Source organism: Crassostrea angulata, chromosome 1 (genome assembly GCF_025612915.1).
Source record: "Crassostrea angulata isolate pt1a10 chromosome 1, ASM2561291v2, whole genome shotgun sequence".
NCBI classification, from domain to species: Eukaryota; Metazoa; Mollusca; class Bivalvia; order Ostreida; family Ostreidae; genus Magallana; species Magallana angulata.
In genome coordinates, this window is record NC_069111.1 from 31,805,991 (window position 1) to 31,817,062 (window position 11,072).

Here is an 11,072-nt window from a genome sequence, read left to right on the forward strand (position 1 = left end):
GTATATTAAATAGTCTTGGTCAGGTGTGACGACACTGGAAATCGATATCAACAGAGGTTGAAATTTCGCAAGATCAACAACGGATTTGTAATATACAGTGTATTTCAGACGGATGTCTTACTTAACGGGGTGACTATATATCGACATATATCGACATCTCAAGCCTCTCTGAACAAGCTAAAACGAAGAACAATGTCTGTGAATGATGTTCCTCGGGATTCATTTGGACGTGTACATTTTGCGCCACCAGACTATTCAGCAGCTTGCAGCAATAATGGCGAGCACTCGGGTCAAGCTTTCGGTCATAGTGTAATGACAGCGGACCTTGTACAAGAAAAGAGTAAGATTTGTCCACTTAGTTCATCTTACATTGCAAGAAATGAAAACAACACTGAAATCACGAAGTTGTCTAGTGTGTCTTAAAAATAACACGCCTTTTAAAGGGGTATAAATCTTTTCATGACGATTTAAACACCTACTATATATGGTGGCATAGATCTGCCACCACTTGTCAGATAATTATGTCGACTTGTCAGATCTTGATGTCGACTTGTCAGATAATTATGTTCACTTGTCAGTTCTTTAAGTCGACTTGTCACTTATTCACGTGTTTAAGAATTTAACACTTTAACCTTTCCACGCCCAATTTGTGCCATCCATTTGAAATAATATTTTCTGACAATGTCGACATAATCATTTTTAAGTCGATATAATTATTTGACAAGTCGACATAATTATTTGACAAGACGACATAACATCTGACAAGTCAACATCATTATCTGGCAAGTCGACTTACAATATGAATGATAATTTTCTTTAAACTAGTTGCTTTATTATTTTTTCTGTCAGATAATTATGTTAACTTGTCAGATCTTTATGTCGACTTGACAGATATTTATGTTAGCTTGTCAGATCTTTATATCGACTTGTCAGATGATTATGTAAACTTGTCAGATATTTATGTCGACTTATATGATATTATGATGACAAGTAAATGGCAGTTAGTGGCACTAACACGCTTTGACAACAAAATATTGAGTCTCTGGTCACTATGGTTATTTTCTGACAAGTCAACATAAAGATCTGACAAGTTGACATAAATATCTGACAACTCAACATTATCATATGAGAAGTTAACATAATTATCTGACAAGTGGTGGCAGATCTATGCCACCATAACTATATTTAATTTTGTTTGTTTGTTTTTTATTTTTCTGCGGTTGATTTTTAATTTTACTTTCTGAAGTATAGCTTTGTTTTGCCCTGCCATGTTTTGATTCAATTTAAAAACAACATCATATAAGATGGTCTGTGTTATGTTTAATAACACATTCCATAGTTACCGCGTCCGACTTCAATAAATCAACACTCTGCAGATCGAACACTTGTATTTCGTTATAGCTGTTAGTTAATTTAAATTAATAATCTATATATTCTGAAAATAAAAACCATAAACTATTATAATTAATGGAAAGAGCTCAAACTATATTTACATATTATCCTCTCGACATTTCAAAGAACCTCAGGAATGTGTGTGTGTGTGTGGGGGGGGGGGGGGGGGTGACAGAGTCTGATCGTTGAAATTTCTTAAAAAGAAAGGGAAAAACCTGTGGGGGGGGGGGGGGGGGAGGGGGGGGGGGGGCTGCAGGATTGCAGCTGGCCTGCAGGGTTGCAGCTGGCTAATGAGGTCAGTACGTTAATTTATGGAATTCCTGATCCAACCCTTAGTGAGCAAAGCACCGGGAGGGGAGAGTGTGGCGTTTAGTTGGTTACATACATATAGATGTTGGTCAAATTCAATAAAATTCAACTACATCATACAACTACGTACGTTATTTGCTGTTCACTTATAAACTTCATACTATACTGGTTGAATTATGATTATGACTGGTATTAGGTACATACATGTATATTGTAGAACTTCTTTTTTTTCTAAGAACACGTACATTGTCATGTTTTTATTCTGTTTTTAGTTCCACCCCCAGCTTATGATGATATCTTCGCAAAAACTCAAACTCCTGCCCCAAGTTCATTACCGAGGGGACGTCAGACATACTATAAGGATGACAGAAATACGTGGGAAAAACTTCACGAATGGTTTGAAATGTCCGGTATATATGTTTATGAATTAATTATTAGTAAATTATTAAGACTTTGTTTGAGGTGAAGATTATATAGAAATAAAATAACACAAAATAACTGAAGTGTATTAGCTTTTGAGGTGAAACAAATATTTGAATGAAACACTTTTTCTCGACCGCATAATAACATAATCCGATTAAAATCAAATACATGAATTTTGGTCCGCACACGTAGATCTACGCGAGCGGATCAAGCTTTGTGTGATCCAATATGTGTTATGGACATTGGTAAACATGAACGGATCAAAGGGATCTAAACATTTTTTGATTATTTTGCTATGGATTTGATCACCGGTGCCTGAGGACAGTATCGACCCCCCCCCCCTACTTCCACCCCATCCCACAGTATATAAACCCCCGGGACTTTATTCATTTTTGTTTTATTAAATTATCCTTTTATGACATATTTCTAATCTAATTTATACATTCGTTGCACAAAATTACCTAAAACAAACATTTTTTAAAAAATCAGACCCTCTTTATATATATAATACATACACAGAGGGTCTGATTTTTTAAAAAAAATATTTGTTTAAGGTTGGGCAATGAATAAATAAATTAGATTAGAAATAGGTCTTAAAAGGATAATTTAATTTAAAAAAAGAGTAAAGTCCCGGGGGTCTTTATAATTGGGGAGGGGGGGGGGTCGGTCCTGTCCTCAAGCACCCTTGGATATGATTCCATTTTGTTTTGCTATTGGAAATTGAAGAGTCATCTTATAAATGCAGTCTCGTGACCCCCCAAATTTAATGAAATAATACTGTAACAACTTTATTTCGCTATTACCGGAAAAAAATGGTTCGCGGCGACTTTTCGCGAGACATAGGTTTTGTTCTTCTGCGCCAAGGACTTGTCCACGGCGAGAAATATTCGCAACGATGAGGCTAACATATTTTTCGCACGCGCATAAAAGTTGGTTTACTGTATTCAAATAAAGTGAAACACCCCAATTATTAAATTTCAAATGTAGAAGCATAAACTACTAGTATTTCATGTAAGTATTGTGTCAGCTTCTGTATAAGACTTTGATTATTTGACTGCATCACTTACTTAATCATTTTTCAGACGACTGGTTATTCAAAAATTCAGTTCATAAAAAATTATAAATTAAGAAAGACAATCATTTCAATTTGTTGCACGATTTTATTAGAAAAAAGATCTAACATATATCATCAAGCTGATAACCCAAAACCCATACTGTGAAACCGTTTAAGTTTCAACCAAGTACATGTACTATCATGTACAAGTAAAGACCTGGACAAAATAACTATGACTATTTTTTAAATGTACGAAATACTTAACTTTTATTAAAGTATATATTAACGATATACATATTCTTTTAGTTCTTCAACAGATCATTTGGTGTGCCGTTTTAGCCTTTTCCATATCGTATATATATTATGGTAAGTAGCCAAAGGAAAATCAAGTCTTACATACACAATACATTTATATACCACCACATAGGACTATTTAATTGAATTATATGTACCTTCTGAATAAATGAATAAATTCTATATTTTTGTCGATATTTTGTTATAAATGCCATTGCATCTTTTATATATATATATATATATATATATATATATATATATATATATATATATATATATATATATATATATATATATATAGGGACAAAATACAGTGGGGAATGCATCAAAAAGAGGTTTGACAAAAAAGGAAATGTAACGAACGAAGACGACCTCACCGCCTTCATCAAGGCAGAAGGAGGGGTCATTTGTGCCACGATTCTTTATGCTTTTCTTATACGATTACTCATACTTTCGGATATCCGTCGTACGCACCAAAAACCTAAAAGCGATTTAGAGGGACAGAAGAAATGTGGTGGGAATTTGTTCTTTCTTGGAATGGCACTATACATTGCTAATTTTGGTCTCTGTATTGCAGGTAAGTTATCCCCCCACTCCAATAAAAAATGCATTGATTTTTTTCCTCATCTATGTACACGATGAAACACAGCAATGTTTTTAGGTAAAATAATTTACAAATTTCTCTTAATCTCTGCCTAGTTTTGGTATATCAATGTCATTTATTATATCAACACATATAAATATTTACTACCTTATTCATTTCTACCCTTCACTTTTCAGGAGCGACCAAAATCATACCCTTGTACAATCCAGAGACCAATACAACAGTCACGTGTACCTCGGCGTTCTACGATTTCTACTATAACGCCAAGATAGGACAGCTTGCTGTGTTTATGCCTTACGCTGCCTACATCATTTTCTGTTTTGTCTTCATGATTGGAATTTCTAGTATGTACATATATAGCTTAAGGTGAACTTTCGTAAACTTGTCTGTCTGAGTGATAAATACCCATTTGACGATTATAGCTCAACTTATTTGACGGCGTCTCGTTTTCAGTGTAAATTACTTATTCATAATTTCTATATGATTCAAAATCAAACGACTTCTTTGCTTGGTGATTATCTCTGGGAAAGGAAGGACACTGCAGAAAAAATACATAACCCGCATAAATTACTAGTATCAAAGATAGCATTTTATTGTTTATATTTACATCTTTCCTATGATAACTTATTGAAATATTAATGAACAGTAGTTAAATGTAAGTAAATCATCAGTATATACGTTAAATACAAGAAATAGGCTAAGGGAATTTGAGTGTGGCATCAAGATTATTTCATGCAGTCTGTGGTTTTTGTGATAAAGGTTTCGATCAATCGATAAACTGGATAGAACTGGATCATGTATATTTCAACCCTGTCAGTTTCTAGAATCAATGAATTACAATCGATTTGCTAAAGAAATATTTCTAGAAAAAAAAATACCAAAATACACAGTGAATGAAAATGTATTATACATTTATTGCATGATTGTGAGGGAGATATAAAGATTTATTCCCCCCCCCCCCAAAAAAAAATCTCTTACTATCGATTGCAAATCAAACATTATAGTATGCTATACCTATGCATTACTTTCCACAGAGAAATGGTTTATCAGACGTAAGCTCCGCCGATGGGCCAAACTTCTCGATGCAGACCAAGATGGCGTCATCAGTCAAGAGGACATGAGGATAACAAACGAAAAGCTAGAAATGCTTCGTAGACTGATTGGCGCAAGAACAACAGCTTTGTCCTCTACAGAACAGAAGAAATGGTGGGATGATAATATATTTAAGCGAGGACCCGGAAAAGACATAGAAGTGGAGGACTATATCAATGTCGTGGAAGGGTTGATGGGTACAGGACCGCCTCATGACAGAGCCGGCAAAATCAGACCTGTCATCAAAGGTTGGTTTAATTTTTTCACGACAGAAGAGTACTTGAAGAGGAAGCTGCTTTTAGGAGGAGGAGATTTCGTCAAGTTTTGGACCATTCTAGACGGCAGCTGTGATGAACAACATTACAAGAAAATGTACATCAAACATTTTCCAGCGCCATTTAGCATGAGTGATTTCCTTGAAGACTTTGTGGCATTTCTGTCTCATCCCGACTTCTTTGATGAGTACAGCAGCCGTGTCTATCACGTAGTAAAATATCAATCCGAGGCTATTTGCTGCAAAGTATAAAAGAGTTGTATTTTCTTTTTCATTTTATGAAAAATTGTTATGAGCGGGGATGCATTTTTGCATTTTACATTTGTATTGTTATTTATTTATTTCTAGAAAAATTGTTTACGGGTTTCCCTCTCCCAAAAATGTCTTTCCTTTTTTTGTTTACTGATTGCACGATCTAGTTCTTTGTACGTCACATGATATTATGGTATGTTATCTTCATTCTTCACTGAATTAATTCAATGTGAATGTGAATAAAATTGTTTTTATTTTTTGTTTCGAGTTACTCTTGAGCATAAATCAAAATTAAGGCATGGGGAAAAGCAAAATTAATGTTAATGAAGATTATTTCAATATTACCGATTTTTGTATGCACACTGACATTCAGTCTTTAGTGAAAGCACAATGACAGGGAAGTAATTCTAATTATATTTTCAAGCTAAAACATCTTGAGAAGATCGAAAGATTGTTTTAGACAGCACACAAAACCTTCATCAAACTTTGAGCATCAATTTCATTTGTGGCCCAAGAATTGTCCAGGAACAACAGTTTTAATGAAAAAATGACAATAACAAACCGTGAACCATCTCAAAAATCCATAAAACGAAATACAAATTCAAAACAGAGCAACACGGACCTCCAAATAGATAGAGGTATGATCAGGTACCTAGGAGGAGTGAGCATCCTCTGCTGACCCGTGCTCTTTGTCGTAATCGGGAAAAAACCAGGAAAAGAACAGCGAGAAAGGCATTTGATGAGTTCACTTTAGCAATCAAGTGTCCATTTATTTCTACATGTTATCCTGTAAATGTATGTTACTTTAAATGGGTTAATGAAAAGTATGCTAGATGTGATAAACAATTAATGAAAAATGTTATAAATTAATTGCTACTGTCCATTTCTTGTTTCGCAGGACAGTGGTTTCAATACAGAGTAATACAAATGTGTAAAAAGAAAGGAGAAACAATCAAAACACTGAATTAAATTTAAGCGCTACACTTTACTTTTGGTCAAGATAATAAAATAATTAATTCTCAGAGCTACGGTATGATATATTTAACAGTCTGTTAATATTGATAAGACAATGCATGATTTATAAAGCTTATTGTTGGCAATCCTTTAGTAAGGCATTTTAAACAGGAAACCAGAATTTGAGTGTCATTCGTTGAGTTATAAGCGAGTTACAGAGCTTACAGTTCTTTGCTATGTAAACAAAGCTTTAGTATACATTTTGAATGTTAAGGATGACGTTTACTCAAAGTGAAAAAAAAATCCATTGATGATAATGAAAAGTCATCTATTCTATGTTATAGACCTTTGATTATAGTCCTATTTTTCTTTATTTAAAAAGTAGGTCAATGACCTACGAATTTTTGGCCTTTAATAACGATTAATGGAAAGAGTACTTTTGTTTTATTCATTTTAACTATCATTGGTACTTGAAGATTACCAATATGTTTTTATTTTTTCTCAATCAAGCTTCGCTAATTAATGATCAACGAAACTTCCTAAAAAAATTCTGGGGATCATCTGGAGATCGCATGCGCATTACATTCACGCTAAATCACGGGAGGCTCTTTAGTTTATGTTTCCATAATATCACAGTTACATGGATAAACTCAGAAATGATAGTACAAATACATGTAAATTTTCATTGGAAATTTCGGAGCGATTCTGCAGTTTTCTGCTACATTACGGGTGTATAGGAGGCATTTTATCTGTGGTGAAGGCCTGATCGAGACACAGTTATATTATTTTAACTAAGCAGAGTGTGGTGATAATGATATAGCTTTATTGTAGGCGCAAGGAAGGAGTCTTTTCTGGTTCTCGACTTGTCAAACGTAAATTTGATTTATTGTTCATTAAATGAAGATGAAAGGAAGTTAAAATAGTATACTTTTTTGTATCCTTTTTTACCATCATACAACTTGGCATAGAAATAGTTATCAATGTTCAGAATCAAACAAGGACTATATTTTTGGCGGAATATTTGCGTAGGAAAATATTACATGTTTCGCAATTCAGATTTGCTGTAATTAATTATCCTCTTTTAGCATTTTTAAAAACAACTACATTAATGTTGGATTTTTTAAACTACTGTGAACTAATAATACGATACTTGGGTTTCAGAATATGTTTTTAAAATATGATTTGCCTCTCAAATTACATTTTTATAAGCTTTTTATAACACCCATTCTGTATAATGATTTGTGTGAAAAATTCACTAAAATCGGTTTTACTCTCTTATTAAATGGTCAATATATTAGATTTTATGTAAATTTATATCTTCATATAAAGTCTTTATTATACATAAAAAATAAGAAATATTTTGATATTGGAAGCCTAAAAAAATAATCAAAATATCTTCAAAATTGCAGAAAATTAGAGGAAATGCGGGCTAAGCAATATCAAATTTAGTTTCAACATCTAATCCAATTAAGTAGTGTAAGCTGATAGACATCCTAATATTATATCATTTCATTGAAGAATAGAATCTTCATATCTTAATTAGAAGTCTACATAAATGCAAAGAACTACATTTATTGTTATCCTCGTTTAAGTTTAGGAAAAAGGTAGTGACCTTGACCTGACCTTTAAGGGAAAACAAGAAGGTCAAATTTGAATAAATTGATAGAACCATTTGCCGTAAAAGACCCGAGAAGTTCGATTGCAACGGTCGTGCTTCTCAAGCATATATTCGATCATAAAAATGAAATCGCACATTCAAGAAACGAAATGCCTTCTTTTACCATTTAACATTTGTCAAAACTTAACTTCTATAAATATATTCACTCTTTACGAAATCATTCAATATCATTTCATTGCAAGCCTTAGGATCCATTATATGATGTTAACTGCCACTGACTTGGATTTGGCGGATGTCCACTGCCTTACTCTCATTTTTGCTATTTTGGATGTTGAAATACCACAGGTATAAGCAGTTAATCTGGTGCAGCCATTTTTTAGTTTATTTGCAAAAAGTCTTAATTCAAAATGTTTAGATATGTGATTATATTTGTTTTCTGTGTTAAAAGTGCGTCGGCCGGGAATTGAACCCGGATCGACTGCTTGGAAGGCAACCATGCTGACCATTACACCACCGACGCTCATAACTAAGTAATGGTGATGTACTTTTTGATGATAAATAATCCAATCTACATTTCCCCCTGGCGTCTTTGTGACAAGCGGACGTCAAAAAATAAAGGTATTTCCTTGCTACTTTTGCACTGCGTTGCATAAATAACTATGTCTATATAGTTAAAAAGGTGACCTCAAGTCGTAAACTATCTTAGTATGTATATGTATTAGTATAATTACTCACAGTTGTATATACTTATGTGTATTTGTATCTTAAAATCAGCAAGAAAGCCGCAACATGCACCAGAAACATATTCTCAAAAATGATGTACAGATTAATAATAATATTTCGTGTAAATTATTTAATTCTTTTGCGAATTCTATTTATCTACATTGACTATAAATGTAACTGCCATACTCCATTCCTTGGTCGTCTACCTTTCCAGATTCATTAATTTGACAGAAATTGTCACCTATCATAAGAAAACTAGAGTAGAACGTGTTTGGAGAAACGTTTGATAAGATCGTTTGAACATTAAAATATCAGACACAAATTTATTTACCAGAATCGGCCTGTGTGTAAAGAAAATGTATAAAGAAATGTTTGCTTTTGTAGAAACATGCGTCGTTAAGGTCAGACGACACGTTCCTCGAGAATCTTTTTTGTATCTCCTCGTAAAAAAGAGTTCAAATAAAAATATTAATTTTATAATTACTTTAAAAATGATCAAAATTTACTTGGATTTGGTTATATGTCTAGATGGTCGAGTGGTTAGAATCGTGGTCGCTCACTGCCAGAGGCTTATAGGTTTTAGAGGTCGTGAGTTCAAAGACCCGCCCCGGCGGAAATATAGTTATAATGATTTATTTTTATATCAGCAATTCAAGTGTATTTTCAAGAAGATTATATAGGAAATTGCATACTCTAGTATTTTGCAGAAATGCCTGGTAAGGTACCCTAATTTTTTGCAAGAAAGCTTGTCAAAGTAGTAGTAAACCATTAACAAATTCCTGGAAAAAGTTATCTAAAATTGAGGAACGTGTCGTCAGACCTTAAATTCAAATTATTATCTTAAAACTTATTTTTACGTGCTTGTGAAACAAAATTGATTCGTTCTTTTTAAAAAAAAAATCAATTTTAGGTTCTACAGCCCATCAGTATTCATGTAAAAACAATACATATTCCATACATGTGCAAATGGAAAAGAAGAGTTGAAAAAATACTTAAATTTAGGTACAGGTAACAAATCATTTCGTAATTTTAACTGTTATTTATATACTTTCCAAGATTGTTCATAATTTTACATCTTCTGAGCTTTAAAGTTGCACAAGTTTAACCATAAATCAAAAAAATGAACTGTGTCTCATAAATAGGTAATTATTCAGATGTTGTGGTAAAATCCTCCCCCTCTCTTGAATGCAAAGATTTATTAGTATGTGGTGTAGTTTTCCATTGGCTTGTTTTTTATTCAAGAGTGTAGGCGTTGAACATGTACAATATAAAGGAAACTGTCAATTGATTTATAAAACACACATAATATATGTATGAAATTAAGTATTCTTTGATTCTTGTCACGATTAAAATCACTATCGGAATTCGATTGCCATCTCGCCAAAATATACATGGTGATTGCATGCCAATAACAAACGTCGTAAATCGTCTTTTAGAAATATACAGATAGTATGTGTATGATATAAATGTACAGGTATGATTTTAACAAGAGATTGGACTTTGCGTAGTTGTGTCAAAGAGCAATGTGACGTAGGCCTGTCTATTTCATTGTTGGCCACTCTACCATGGCTCTTTGAAATCAACAAGATTTGTCTGGCTTTTGAGCTAAGACTACGCAATCATGCATATTTCGCTCGAAAACAGCGTCATTTTTAACTTGTTCTGTTGCAAAAAATAAATATTTACGTCCTACCAAAAGTCCACGGTCTTGTTAAAATGGTTCTATTAATTTTAAATGGTCTCTTAAGATTGAGAACAAATCTAAACTTAAAGACGTGTCTATATACGTCAAATCAATGTTGACAATAGACCAAAGCAACAAAATACACCAAAATATACTAAAAAAAAAATAACTATACACGATTGTATAAAAAACTTTAAATTGTGATATGGATTTAGACGCGCTAAAAAAGTACACTGAACTGTTGCCTTTACTAGCTTTATCTGTTTTAATTGATTAGACCACAATGTTTTTCATAACCACAAGCAAAGAAATGCTTACAAGCATAATAATGCCTGTCACAAAGCAGCCTTTGGGGGTGTAGTAATTTAACCTTTTTATAAACATTATTTTAATAACTAA

The 11,072-nt window shown here is 33.1% G+C and overlaps 1 protein-coding gene and 1 non-coding gene across 2 annotated transcripts; one reads left to right on the forward strand and one right to left on the reverse strand.

The window, feature by feature from the left end:
- Nucleotides 1-5,953, forward strand: LOC128170285 (uncharacterized). Its single transcript, XM_052836136.1, has 6 exons — nt 1-340; nt 1,974-2,111; nt 3,485-3,544; nt 3,774-4,049; nt 4,253-4,420; nt 5,111-5,953. The coding sequence occupies exons 1-6, from the start codon at nt 193-195 to the stop codon at nt 5,692-5,694; spliced, it is 1,374 nt and encodes a 457-aa protein (XP_052692096.1). The 5' UTR covers nt 1-192; the 3' UTR covers nt 5,695-5,953.
- A 2,761-nt stretch (nt 5,954-8,714) lies between these two features.
- Trnag-ucc (transfer RNA glycine (anticodon UCC)) lies at nt 8,715-8,786 on the reverse strand. Its single transcript has one exon. It is a non-coding gene; the product is annotated as a tRNA-Gly (tRNA).
- Between the last annotated feature and the right edge of the window lie 2,286 nt (nt 8,787-11,072).